General features: G+C 39.8%; 1 protein-coding gene across 1 annotated transcript; it reads right to left on the bottom strand.

The window, feature by feature from the left end:
* Positions 1-3,374: 3,374 nt before the first annotated feature.
* On the bottom strand, positions 3,375-12,265 carry pgd (phosphogluconate dehydrogenase). The gene is made up of 13 exons (XM_023277286.3): positions 12,109-12,265; positions 11,648-11,723; positions 11,380-11,559; positions 11,234-11,299; positions 11,027-11,145; positions 10,855-10,924; positions 10,626-10,760; positions 10,348-10,537; positions 9,164-9,294; positions 6,714-6,847; positions 6,177-6,276; positions 5,324-5,446; positions 3,375-3,870 (listed from the first exon to the last, which is right to left on the bottom strand). The coding sequence occupies exons 1-13, from the start codon at positions 12,114-12,116 to the stop codon at positions 3,751-3,753; spliced, it is 1,452 nt and encodes a 483-aa protein (XP_023133054.1). The 5' UTR covers positions 12,117-12,265; the 3' UTR covers positions 3,375-3,750.
* Positions 12,266-14,699: the final 2,434 nt, after the last annotated feature.

Here is a 14,699-nt window from a genome sequence, read left to right as displayed (position 1 = left end):
AAGTTACACTTCTGTTTTATATCTTTAATCTTAGGAAAAAGGTATTAGATGATTTAATCTGTGAAGACTAGGTTTGTTTACAACGTAGCACAGACATTTAAAATACTGTAGGTAGTTGACTTAATCTAAACTTTGAAAGTAGGAGTCAATTGAAATTTTAATTCGGGGCCAATACTGATTATTAGTAAGCAAGGAGAATGATAACCAATAGTTGAATCTGATTGACTGTAGCTTTGCAGATAAAATGGAAATCTTGATATTAGAATTTAAACAAGACAAACTAAATCAAAAAACTTGATTAAAATATCACATTTTTGAAGCTGTGTTATGATTTATGCACTATAGCTGTGTCATACAGAACAGGAGACATTTTTAAGTTCTCTCTACTTCTAGTCACGGTTCTTCTGTCTTCAAAGAGGTGCAGGACTTTATATTGCAGCGAAAATTGAGCCCACAAGAGCAAAAAAAAACCTAAGCACCCAGATAGTTGTAAAAATGCTGAATATTGGATCCAATAACACTTGGTCAACCCCTAGTTAAAACCATCTACTGGTCAGTATTTTATTCTATCAGGATTTAACAACATTTGATCACAATCTGACAGTTAGTTAGTAGGTCATTTAAGTCAAAACACATCAAACTAGAGTTTTTCAGTGCTAGATCTGCATGTAAATATCTCATTTTCCTTGTTTAGTCATGAATATTCGATGCTTTAGAGAAATGTTTAAGATATCTTCCAGAGGCATTAATGACCCTTTTCAGCTGCTGCATTCATTAGTATTCACTCTACGGTCATTTGTTTCACTGATGATGTGGGAAATGTAGGAAGCAGAGACTGTTTGATCCTAATGAAAACCATTTGTGTCCAGTCTTCCTCCTCCTGCTTCATTATGCGTCATCATACTGTCTGGCGTCTCCTTGCTGCCTGCTCTGCCTGCAAATGACTCGGTGGTCTCATCTTCCACCTGCGCTGAGCTCTAATAGCCTCTTGTGCTCTAATGCAAGCGTGGCATCAGGCCTCATTACGAATACAAGGCCCTAATTGTGGAGATTGTTCAGTCGGTGAAGCTCGCTCTGATAACGGAGCGGCCTGTTTATGGTATTTGAAGTGTACATATGCAGTTAACCGTGTGAAAGATGGTGTTTGTGTTGCTTTTGTTCTGCCGTGTTCCCCTTCAGGATCAAAGATGGCCGAATAGGAGGCATCATGGCAGAGCGATGGCAGCACAGGTGCACTGAGGTGAGGCTCTGTTTACTGTCTAACAGCAGGTGTAATAACAGCTGCGACATGCCACTGTCAGGTACAACAACCCTCACTGCTGAGGGGGCGAAGGCAGCCCTGTTAACACATTTACTACAGCAGCTGATTATACAGCCCTGATGAGACTTTAGCTGGGAGTTTGGTGCTAAAAAGACTTTCTATTTGGTTTTTAGAAAATGCTCCAAAATATACGAGGCCGTTTTTAATGTTTAAAGTCACTTCATCGGTGTGAGGATGTTTTCTGACACCAGCTAGAGTTTACTGATCCATTCTTAGATATTTAATTTACTTTTTAAAAAATATTTTCCCTCAGTTATTAAAAACTGGGAAAATTTAAATGTATCCCAGATTCGTTTGTTTTAATTGTGATGATTATGGCCTTTAGTTACTTAACCCTCATGTCGTCCTGCGGGTCAAAATTGAGCCGGTTTAAAGTTTGAAAATGTGGAAAAAAATGTATTTTCACAGTGAAACTTCTGATGTACACATTTTCAACATTTCTGGGGAATCTTTGAAAAATTTTTGGTGGAAAAAAGAAATGTTAAAAACGTTTCTTAAGAACATTCACAAAAAAAAAAATCAACCAAAATCTTTTACTTTTACTGGATTTTGGTAAATTTTTTTGTGAATGTTCTTAAGAAAATATTAGAAGTTTTACTGATATATATATGTAATCACTTCAAATATTTTTAGGATTTTTTTTTGGAAGATTTTTACTAATTTTTTGAAAATATTTACAAGAATTTTCTTGCCAAATTTTTTTAAAAATAAAACTTTTAAGGTAAACTTTCAAGGAATTATTGGAATTTTCCCCCCTGAAGGTTTTGCAAATTTTCAGAAATTTGGGGATTTTTTTTGCTGAATTTTTGGATTTTTTTCAGACAACGAAACAATATTTTTTGGTGCCCATAAACGAAGACAACAGGAGGGTTAAAATCAGAAATCCAGCTTCTCAAAATATTAGATTCCCTATTATCAATCAAAAATAGATTTGCTAATTTGCTATTAATTTATGCACTCAGTACTTAGTTGGGGGTCCGTTACCACAAATTACTGCATCAGTGCATGGAGGCAATCAGCCCATGGATCTGCTGAGGTGTTATTTAAACCCAGGTTGCCAGAAACAGACCTTATTATCTTTTGTTTAATTCAAATGAGTCACTTGTAACTGTGTAAAAGAAACATTTTTTAGGGTTGTAGGGCCACCTGCTGGACAACTACTGAAAGAACAACGAGATATGGTTCAGTAGAGCTTTCACTGGGGGGCAAATAATAGTAAATTATTACATCCACTAAGGTGATTATATCACTAGTTATGCTTCTAAGAAGGCTCTTAGTTCAGGACTTTGTGTTTCCAGGATCCAACTGTAAAACTGGAGGTTTGTTGTGTTGAACATATGATGGATTTTACGTTGTTGGTAGTGACGTTAAAGAGAAAAGTTTAATCAATCACAGAAGTTCCTACTCTGGAGTTAGAAGTACGAACTTTTTTTTTGCTCCAAGAGTTTTTACTGGGACGGTTCTCGCAGTGAGAACATGAACAGAAGTTGAACCTGCAAGTTCCTGCAATCAGAAACAACTTTTTGTTTGCGTTTTTACATTTTTTTTCCCTGATTGGAGCAGGAAGTGAGATCGAAATCTTCCTCCTAAACATCTCCTCCTCTTCGTAAATGGTGGGAAATTTTAGGCAACTTTCTTAATGAAAGACTGGCAGCGTCATCAATAATGGATTAACTGATAACAGGATTTGATTTAAATGAAAATCACTTCATAGGCAGACAGCTGGTTTTCATCCTGCCACCAGTGATATTTTAATGCGGATGTGTTTTTAGCCAAATTAAAACATTTTAAATATTTTCAGCCGCTGGAATAGCCTTGTTGTAGGATTGTGGATTTTGTCCCGTATTACCGATGATAAGTTTTAACGTGTGAATGTGTGTGTTTGCTATTGAAACAAGTATTGATGGACAGTGATCGGTGCAGTGGCTCATAGTGTCTTTCAGCTGTACGTCCTTTTTCTATATCCAGTGACTTGTTGCTTAATTTAGCGCCACACACAAACACATCTCAATCCTGTTTACAGCGCCCAGAGAGTAACGACCATTCAAGCTAATTATAAAGGGATTGAAATCTTTATTTAGCCTAATACAGCACAGTGCAACAGTTCACCTTAATCCAGTGTTAACACCGTGAACCCTTCGCACAGCGCGACAGGTGAACATTAGCTCGATAGCGTAATTCATGGAGGCAGCGCTGAGCTGCTCCCCCTCTTGTGACTACATCAGAACACACACCTGAGGGGGGGGGGAGTTTACAACACACATTATCTAGGATTCCACTTTTTGATAAATAAAACTGCATCGAGTCTCTGAGAGGAGTAAAAACTTGGATGAGGGTGGTGGTTGGTGGCGAATGTTCAATCGTGGTCTTAGAGGTGGAGAGTGTGAGCTTCCCCCTGGTCTTTCCGTTGTGTTTGTGTTTTTCAGTCCTTACGCGTTGTAGGATGAGGAGGAGACGTTTCCGCCGTGGCCTGTCCAGTTGGTGTGGATGAAATGACCGGGGTTGGACAGCAGCTCGTATGTGTGAGCTCCAAAGTAATCTCTCTGAGCCTGAAAAACAACGCAGACGAGATGAGGCAAGTGTCGCTTTACAGTAAGAATCCACTAATCTATTAATTTCAGTGAATCCAACCATCTTTAAAGGCTGCTGCTTTGATTGAATAACAGATATTCAAGCTACAATAATGAGAGGAAAAGCAGAAAATCCTCACACCGATAGTTTGTTTTCTTTTAATTGGGTTTGAATGAGGTACTAATCCACAGATAGTGTATTACAGCCACCAGTTTGGAGACACATACAGAAGCAAAGAAGTGAACTTCTGTGGAAAAATGCATTTTAACCATAAAAAAAAACAGGTCAATCTAAAAAACAATCTATATCACTTAACTTATATTAAGGAACTTCTATTTTACGCTTCCAAACCACCGGACTCCATTAACAAAAACAGTAATTTTATCTGGTGTTTTGCAGATTTCCTGTTGCCTTTAACTAGCAACTGGTTTATACCATCTCAATTCACCATCTGCGGCAACTTCAACTTGACTAATTTCTTTTTAAATTGATGAATATCGATTTAGGTGACCATGTGTAAAATCTGAGGTTGTAGGTAACGTTAGTTTTTTGAGTTAAAAATTCTTAAAGAAGGTGGCGTCACGTCGATTGTTGCATCGTTTTCTTTGCAGCAATCTATGGAGCAATGTTTGAAGTGCCAACTTGAGAAATAATGTAGCTGGAGGCCTGATATTGATATATATACACATCTGGTTTTTAATGGTACAATCCTGCTTTGATGGCCTTTCTATGGTTATACTTTTTACTTAATAACATACATATGCACAGGAAAAATAAATTCAGACAAATAAGAGATGGTCCAGCATGAACTTTTTTCTTTTTTAATTTAGTGGAATGACCCAACTCTTCTGTTCTGTGAGGTAAAATAACTGTTATTGTCAATGGAGTCTGTTAAGTCAGCAATAAAACTGCCTCTGTTTCCTGTCAGAAAAGGCTGTCAGATGCCAAGATTAAGTGATATAATATTATAAATACAGGATACACTTAAACTCATATTGATTTGTCTTATTTTTTTTTTTGCTGGGCCTTTTATTGTTATTTTAACTGACTAAAATCTGTTTTTTTGTTGACCCTATTGCCAGAAGTTTACTGCTTAGCTTCTTAGCTGGTCCTGCATCTACTCTAAGTAACGCCATACAACACCACCTCAAAGACACTCAAGTATACTTCTAAAGGCAGTAATATTTGCAATTTTTTCCTGATTTATCATCAAAATTAGCAACTTATTTCTGCTTCATGTTCATACATTTTCAAAGACCCCTACCCAGAGTAAAAGGGCAGGTGAGTAGAGTAGTTACAGCCACTCATTTGACACCAACAGGATCTTAAAGCTGCTTGATCCCAACACAACATCCACAGCTACATGTGATCTTTTTAATCCGATACCTTTCAAACACTCGGCCATATGCTCAGTGTTGACTGTTGTCTTACCTGGAGGAGGTTGGCAGGCAGCTTCTCGTGTCTGTAGCCGTCGTAGAAGGACAGAGCGGTGGTGAAGCAGGGCATGGGGATGCCGTGCTGGACTCCAGTGCTCACTGTTCTGCGCCACGACGCCTAAAGCAAGAGAGTAAACTGAGTAACAGCTTCCTAAAGATTCATTTAATGTGGTGTGAATGTGGACGTCTCCAGAATGCTGCACAGTTTCCAGTAACCAAGACCCAACCTGAGCCGATTCAGGGTTTTATTCTGTGGGACTCCCTCCCTGAACACCTGAGAGCTCCACAGACAGTGGATGTGTTAAAAAGGCTTAAAGACCTTTCTTTTGTAAACATGTCCATAATGTTATTTTTTTATTTTATCTGTTTTTGTTTTCTTTTTGTCCTTTTATATCTTTAATGTAGCACTTTGAGATTTTGGAGAAATGAAAAGTGCATTACAAAGAAAACTTTTTCTCCTAAGTCTTCTTCTTCTTCTAAGTTTTTTTCTTCTAAGTCTTCCTCTAAGTCTTCTAAGTTCTCTTTACTTAGAGAATTGAAAAGTGGGAACTATGAAGAGAAAAACGACTCATATTGCTGCTTTTCAATCTGGTGCTGTGTTTTCTCTCTACTCCAGTCTGACTATTTAGATGAAGTTGAAATAAATCCTCAACAATACAATATAAAGGGAACTCCTATGACTTTCGTTTGAAGATTGCTTGCCTGAAACAGCATCAGACTGCGAAAAATTAAGCCAACAACTGTTGCCTCACTCCTTTGGTTTCCACAAAGAGGAAATAACTCGTTTTGTGTCTTTGCTAACGTGTCTCTTGCAGGTTCTTGTTGGTCCACTTCCTCCTTCCTCATACCTGACAGTCTTGCACAGCATCACTGAAGAAATTGTCCAGCAGCAGGTTCTGCAGCTCGGAGTCTCTGTCAAAAGCCTCTTTGATTTTCCCCAGGAACACACTGGAGAGAGCAGAAGACAGAGAGCAGCGTTAGCAGACGGGGTATTTGATTTAGGTTGTGCAACATCTCTGCCAGATTACAGAAAGCAAACCAGTGTCACAATCATCATTTCCTCATTCTTCTCTCAATCTGATCTCATACGAAGGGTCAAACTTTTTCCATGTCGATTTTAACTCCAGTATTACAACACCAGATAGTGAAGCTTTAATTACTTCCTTTATGGCGCTACATTAAGGCTTAAAGAAGACTTCCCTCCTGACCTCAAGTTGTCCTGCAACTAAAATTCTTAGTAAGAAAAACTTCTCCTTTTTATTCTTCTTGCTTTCTCAAGGTGTTGCACTGTCTCACCACATTTTTCATCATCAGGGTTAAAGAACTTTGCACAAGGCTGCAGTGAGGCAAACTTGCTCTATGTGGACATACGAGGTTAAACGTACCTCCGGATGATGCAGCCTCCTCTCCACATCAGGGCGATGGCGCCGTAGTTGAGTGTCCAGCCGAACTCTTTGGCCGCCTGTCGCAGCAGCATGAAGCCCTGAGCGTAGGAAATGATCTTGGAGGCGTAGAGGGCCTGGAGAAAGAAAATTCATCAATTTATATACCAATATAATGCTATAATTTGAAAAACATTTAGGTGACAGAACAATAAAAAGGTTTTTTATATTTAAAAATGATCAGAAGCTGCTGAAAGTTGGTCTTGAGAGTGTTTGAAAATGCTGGAGTTAATTATTTTAATCACCTCTGCAACACTTAACACTTTGTAATAACTCAAATTTCAAATAAGTTTATGTAGCCTTTTATTAAATGTGTTTAAAGCCCTATTTGCACGGGATTAATATCACCTCGGGACCAATGGTGATTTGTAATAATTGCGGAGGATGTCTGTGATCTTAATCGCAAATTACCTACCATATTTCACCAAACACTGATGCCCTGTGATAATACTAGTCCCATGCGAATCTGCACTCGGTGATTGTCGAGTATTTTAGTTGATTTATTTTATTGCAGGCCTTTTTCTACCTCTTTCCAATTGAATTCTGGAGGCTGTGGTAGAAATTATTGACAGCTTTTTAGGTGCAAATGCAGGAGTAGACCTGTATACAACAGGCCTATGGATCATTCACAGAAACGGCAAAATCAGATCAACAAGAAGAGGGAAATTTGGGAGGATGTTGAGATGGATGAGATGCGTAGCAGCGTGCGCTAAGAAACATTTTCTAGGCCTATCTTTCAACAGGCTTGATACGACCCGTTATCCCGACAACGCTGCCCGCTGTTCTCAGGTCACGTTGCTGCTTTGATATATTTACTGTTGCCATGACGACTACATACCCCATGCAAATATGGCTTTAGATGAAATTTAGTTTCAGTCTCACCTTTAGAGTCTGCATACATACTGACCAGACTAGTCTGGTGAAAACTGAAAATGTAAAATACTGATATACATTTGCAAACTAAACCGACTGGTTGTCAAAAACAGGGATCATCACGAGTGAATGTGATTATTTCACTTAAGTGTATAAATTTAAGTATTTTTAAAACCTGTGATGCGATAGAATGCAACAAGCCGTCGAAGAAAAATCCTCCATTGAACCCAAAGTGCAACATAGTTATTAAATAAAATAAAATTATACTTTGCAAAGTAAAAAGTTGTAAAATTAAAATGATATATTGTTTTCCTGGTCTGACCTCGGTTTTCTATGACCTTTTTACATCACATGTCCAGAACTGCTGTGCTGCATTTGTTCACACAAATATATTTTTATTTTAAAATGAAATTATGCCTGATCATACATATCACGTCACTACTACTGTAGACAACAACCATAGGAGAAATAAATAAATTAAAAAAAGACTCTATTCAACATTACAAAAGTAACTTTGTGCAAAAAAACTAATGTAAAAATGCATCTTAAAAGAGCATTTCCTATTTCAGTGACAGAAGTATTGCACAAATATTGACCAGACTGTTAAAAATGAACACTGTTTAAGGAGGTTATCCCTCACATTGTGATTTCATTGACAACCCAGATTCTTCCTCATGTGCACGATAAGTAAAACGCAAGATTTCTTTCTTTTATGGACCAATGGTTTGTTGTCTTTGGGGACAAAAAGGTGATGCAGTGGGCTGTAATGAATCAGCAGAGTACACATTGCTGCTAATATGAGCAAACGGAGATATTTGTGTCATCATTTTCAAAAATCTCAGCGTCTGACCAGCCAGACTAAAAAACAAACACTGGAGTGTTTAAACTAATAAAACAGGGTCAGCAGAATTTACAGACGTCTCTGTCTTGAGGGTCTTAAAATGCTGGAGTATTGTAGTAAAAGTTATGCATTTTAAAGGAGAAACATCTTCGTATGGATGCATTGTGAAACCACATTGTAAGCTCTTAGCTTATCATTTATTTATGTTAAATATGTAATTATTATAGTATTGAGTTAAAGCTTTGGAGTAACTTCTAACTAGCTCAGCATGTTTGTGTGAAGGCTGGATAAAAGGTCACATGTCAGAGGCCTGAAGTCCACAAAAGAAGAGATGTTTACATCCACAAAAGGCTTTTTGTCTTTGGAAGGTTGGACTCTGCTATTGTATAGAAAACTGATCACAGGATTAAACTCACAAACTATGTGTATTTTGTCTATTAAAAAGGGAATTCCTAACCGTCTGTTCACTATAAAAGCTGTGACATTTGTGCTTCTCCAGATTGTAAGCAAAAACCCAACAGTGGTCTGTGTTTATTTTTTAGATGCAACAATTACACCAATTTTCCACAACAGCAGCCAAACAAATATTTACTACAATTTAGTCCCTCAGTGTTTCTCCCCCCAGATGTTTGTGCTTTTCAGCTGCCCTACATATTTAGTGTATACATGTGTGTTGTACCTTTCTAATGTCCTCCAGGAAGGCAGCCTTGTCGCCGCTGAATTTGACCCCCTGAGGGCCTGAGAGGCTGCGACTAGCCTCCACTCGCTCATCCTTCAGAGAGGACAGACATCTGGCAAAGACAGCCTCCCCTGAGACACAAAGCGAAAGCAAGAGGAAACAGAAGAACAGAGACGGACGGCGTTAGCTCTCTGCACGCATTACATTTGAGCGTCACACAAAACACACAGCGCCAGACAGAAGTCTAAACAGACATGATTCAGCTTCACTGTAATCTCTCACAACAAATTATTACTTAGGATTTGCAAAACAATGCCAACAATAGCATGCTATCAATAAGACAACATCCAAGGATCAGCATGACTCAGCAGGTGTGTCGACTCTCTATTAGACAAATAAACTCAGGGATTGCCACTTGGTAGATTAAAAATGCTCATTTGGTTCACACTGTATCAAGATGTGAGGGACAAAAACCTGTTGGGTCAGCATGACTTGCTAAAACCTGCGCTGCTCTGTGATGCAATGGCCTGAGAGGAACTGTCCTCACCAGGCATGTTTTCCTCACTGGATCAGAAATCCACCCATTGTGCTGCTCCACGCTGACTGGTTCACAATGAAGCCTTTTATGTGCTGCACCCATCTCTGTCACAAGAGGATCTGCAGCACCGACTGTTTACAGTTAACCTATTAACCAACATACGTCCATTAAACTCATCAAGTTAACCCTCCATGTGACTTTAACTTTACCAAAGCACCCAAAAACTACTCTTCTGCTCTGATCTGACATCTGTGTGAATATGAATCTTGCCTTTTAACGTGGCTGTTTATGAAACAGTCACAGCAAAGGCCAAAGCCAAATCCCCCTTATGTCACTTGAGACGAGCTGGCTATTAGAAAAGCCTTCAAATCTTCTTACAGACGGCCACATATTGATCACGTACTCTAGAAGAGGCTCACCGGCCACACTGCCTCTCAGCCAACTGACAAAACTAAACATTAGCCCAACAGATCTGACCCGGCCGCCCTTTAATTTGTTGACATGATGTTGTAATCCCAACAGGTGTGATGTAACGGCTTTTTGCCAAGTTATCGTGACATTTACAGAAAGCAGCCGGCACTGGAGGAAGAAAGAAGGAAACAAAGATACTTCCTTGTGTGCGACGGAGGTCTTTTCTTCCTCTTACCGATCAGGGTGACAGGTGTGCCGTACTCCAGGGCTGAAATGGCCGTCCACTTCCCCGTTCCCTTCTGTCCGGCGCTGTCTCGGATCTTGGGCAGCAGATGTGTTCCATCGGAGTCCCTGTATTTGAGGATGTTGGCCGTGATCTCAATCAGGAAGGAGTCCAGCTCGGTCTTGTTCCAGCTGTCGAAAGCCTGAGTGTTCAAATAACGAGGTGATGAAGACAGTCAGACGTGTTTTTATTGTATTTTTTTAATTTGATTTGATTATATAGAAGCTCACCTGTGCCATCTCATCGTGGTCCATCTCCAGAACGTCCTTCATCAGGTGGTAGGCCTCACAGATCAGCTGCATGTCTCCGTACTCAATACCATTATGGACCATTTTCACGAAATGACCGGCACCCTCGTCTCCAACCTGCCCAGAGAGCGCACAGCATTCACCAGGTGACATTACAGGATATTAGCTACTACATGTTGAATAATTTGTAGAAAGGATCCACTCCACTCACCCAGTCACAGCAAGGTTCTCCTGTTCCCACCTTGGCAGCAATGCTCTGGAAGATGTCTTTTATGTGCGGCCTTTAAAATAAACATTACATTCATTAACTTGCACAGAGAAGTTTTGCAGTTTTCATGTCTTAAATCTTACACATGTCCAAATTGATCCATCGTAGAACTCACCAGGCCTCTTTATGTCCTCCTGGCATGAGTGAAGGTCCGTAACGTGCACCTTCCTCTCCACCGCTGACTCCACTGCCAACAAACAGCAAGCCCTTCTCCTTCAGGCTCTTACACCGCCGCTAGATGATAGAAACGCACAAACACTATGAGGATTTGCTCAGTTTGGAATGAAAAGTGTCTCCCAAACAGCTCTTCTCGTTCACTTACTGTTGTGTCTCTGTACTCAGAGTTGCCACCGTCGATGATGATATCTCCGGCATCAAGGAGAGGAACCTGCAAACCCAGTAAATCCAGCTAGTAAGCACACAGTTTTCCACAACTGATGCGAACACAGATCAGCGTAAACTACCCACCAGTTTGTCGATAAAGTCATCGACAGCCTGTCCGGCCTTGACCAGCAGGATGATCCTCCTGGGCTTCTTCAGCTTGGACACCATGTCCTCCAGGGACTCGGCTCCGATCACCTTGGAGCCTTTGGCCTCGTTGTTCAGGAAGTCGTGCACCTTGGAGACGGTCCGGTTGTAGGCGCAGACCTGTGGGAGCGATGCTGTGATGAGCAAGTGCAATAAAACAGGTTTTAGCAGTTTAGTGGGGGGAAGTAAACAGAGGTTGTCTTCTTACCACAAAGCCGTGGTCATTCATGTTCATGATGAGGTTCTGGCCCATGACAGCCAGACCGATGAGTGCGATGTCTGCTCTGTCGAAACAATAATCACATTTAATGTAATGAGCATCCTGCATGAAAAAGAAGGAGAAATCCTGCAACATCCTCTATTTTTGAACCCATATGTTTATGAATAGCTAATCAAAATTCACTTTAGAACTCCCTGTCGTTTCCCAGAATCCATAGCAACCAGTCTGTTGGTCATTCTGTCCAGTTTTCAACCTTAAAAGTCATTTCTACTAAACAGTAAAGCTTATCAGTTGAACAACATGACCACAGCTCGGGTTACTCTCCCCGTTAAAGCAGATTACTGTCAGTAAAAGAGACAAGCTCTGCGACGGTTTAACCCCAACTATCAGCCGCTACATTCTCACTTTTCCGGTTTTTAAAGTAAGCAAAAACTCGTTAGAGAACTTACTCAGCCATTGTGCTCTGCGGGGTAAAGTAACTGTGAAGGTAACAGGGTCCAAATGACAGTGGAGCTCACACACCAGCCCTTCTCTCTCAGATTTCCTCCTCACTCGTTTTTCACTTCCTCGTTCTCATCTGAACTTGACGGGGAGGTCTACGTACGCCCACGTACGGTTTTTACCAATCACAAGCCGTTCGGCGCACTGGAGACAACACTCGCGGTTTGTGATTGGTCTAGAATACTGAGCAGAGGTATCGGCTTTTCTATTGGCTCTTCCAGCAGTCAATCATCGTACGTCAGCGCACACCCACAGAGAAGATACGGCGCATGAGTCAGAGCACATTTTCAGCACTTTAAACACATTCAGTAACAAAATACAGCTGCTTCGAGTAAAAATATTGTACTTACCTACATTTATGAGACAGATATCCTCACAAGTTACTTTTCAGATGAATAATTCATTGTTTATGATTACACCAATTTTTTTGGTTGCTATATTGTAAAAGTAGTGTTGACAAAAGGAAAAAATAGAAGTAAAATGAGGAAAAATAGCCATCTAAAAAAACACAGCAATTTTCGTCAGATAAAACATATTTTTAGCCTTAATTTTGTAAGACATCATGTGCATTTTAGGCCTCTTATTGTTTAATGAAGTTTATTTACACAAGTAAAAACAGCAAAAACTGAATGACCTATAATATTCTGATATAATAATAATATATCATGTTATATATTGTAGAGGTGGTGTCTAGCTGGGGCCCAAAGTCATGTTTTGTATCTTGCGCTGTTGCCGTGATTTTATTTTAATTACAAATGTTTTTAAATGGTTTCATATTTAGCTCTTAGACAGCATTGTGAAATCAGAATATGTGACAATTGCAAAAAGTGTCCCACAAGGCTCAACCTTGGGCCTGTTGCTGTCCCCTCTTTATATACAAAATGGTCTCATGTATCTGTGTGTAAAGTGCATGTTTACACCAATGTTCCCTGTAATTTTTCCTGAGTGTGAGCAAACACACAAACTCCCTGAGCGTCCCTTGGACCACTGTGAGCAACATCAGACGTGTGCACTGTGGTCACACCAGCATCACATCCATTCAAGTTACATGGTTCATTAAAAGAATCATATTACAGCATTTACATTTCTGTTAAAACACTTTGTCAACAGGAGCCAGTTGAAGGCTGCAGTGATTTTAGTGACACTACAATGTATAAGAGTGAAGTTATTGAATATTTGTCTCTCTTTACTGTTGCAGCGGTTTTGCAAATTGCAGACGGACCCTGTTCACTCCATAGACACCAATGTTATTCCTGTAGCTTGAAAGACAGCTACTTTTGATAAAACTGGGCTTGTAGCACATTGTCTGCCTTGCAACAATGGGAAAGAGGCACCGTTTATGTTTTGACAACCTATATCTAATGAGTTATTGATGCTGGAAGTCTGAATCTGTGAATATCTTTCCAACTTTACTGAACTTGGGGCCACTACCACCTAAGGAGTGATATATTTAATTTTGAAAAAAGCATTTAGCCATACTTAAAGCTTTAAGTGCTTTATTAACACGGAACTAAAAATTTTGTATTGTTTTATGATCACAGGTTCTGTCTAAAAAGAGGTGGCATCATTTTAAACAGTGAAATCAAACTAACAAAATGTAATGACCAACCAGTGAGCAATACTGGATTCTGCAAAAACATAAACTTTTTTAAAAATCTAAATCTTATCTTAACACAGTTAATGTATTAACTTATTTATGTGTGTATGCATGTATTTATTGATTTATTTAGTACTGTTAACATATCAGAGTTCTGAGTGAATTTTTCTTAAGACAGGCAAAGGCCATTTATTGATTACATATAGGCTATTAAATGTTTATTAAAAACTAAAAAGCATTTAAAAAAAACAACTTAGGCATTTATTGATTCACTAAAATACTGTAGAGCAGTGTTTCTCAACTGGTGGGTCGCGACCCAAAAGTGGGTCGCGGGGCCGTTTTTGGTGGGTCGCGAGCCTTTTTCTAAAAAGAGAGAAAAATAAAGATAATCCAATTTAGTGGCGAGTCATTGTAGTTCCCCTCCGCACCCGCAGGGGGCCGTCGTGTCAGCAGCGACCGGTGAGGACACTCGTATTACTGTAGAAGAAACTGCATGTTTTCATAGCAACAGCAGCATGGCTAAACGCAAGTACGACAGCGAGTACATTAAATATGGATTTTCCTACATCGAAGACAAAGGAGTCCAAAAGCCTCAGTGTATTTTGTGTTGTGAGGTACTGGCAAGTGAAAGCATGAAGCATGAATAAACTTTTCGAGCGGTTTAGCGACTACTTTCCCGATAAACAACCCGAGGACGACTGGGTGCGCGACCCGTTTGGAATAAACATGGAAAGCATCACGTTGCCTAGCAGCGATGAATGTCAGCTGGTGGAGCTATCATGTGACCGCACTCTCAGAAAGAAATTCACAGAGGTAAGCCTTTCCCAGTTCTGGTGCAACGATGTGATGAGAGAGTATCCCTCCATTGCTAGTCGAGCTGTAAAAATCCTCCTACCATTCAGCACCACATACCTCTGTGAATGTGGCTTCTCAGCTCTTGTT

The sequence above is a fragment of the Amphiprion ocellaris genome, chromosome 8, assembly GCF_022539595.1.
Source record: "Amphiprion ocellaris isolate individual 3 ecotype Okinawa chromosome 8, ASM2253959v1, whole genome shotgun sequence".
Classification (NCBI taxonomy): domain Eukaryota; kingdom Metazoa; phylum Chordata; class Actinopteri; family Pomacentridae; genus Amphiprion; species Amphiprion ocellaris.
Note: the sequence above shows the minus strand (reverse complement) of the source record. Positions and strands in the feature narration are given on the sequence as shown.

What these genes read in the sequence shown, in the direction of transcription:
- pgd (XM_023277286.3), bottom strand. An exon ending in ATGACTTTATCGACAAACTG is followed by an intron (nt 11,300 to 11,379) that starts GTGGGTAGTTTA and finishes CTGGGTTTGCAG; the next exon opens with GTTCCTCTCCTTGATGCCGG. An exon ending in GAGAACCTTGCTGTGACTGG is followed by an intron (nt 10,761 to 10,854) that starts GTGAGTGGAGTG and finishes CTCTCTGGGCAG; the next exon opens with GTTGGAGACGAGGGTGCCGG.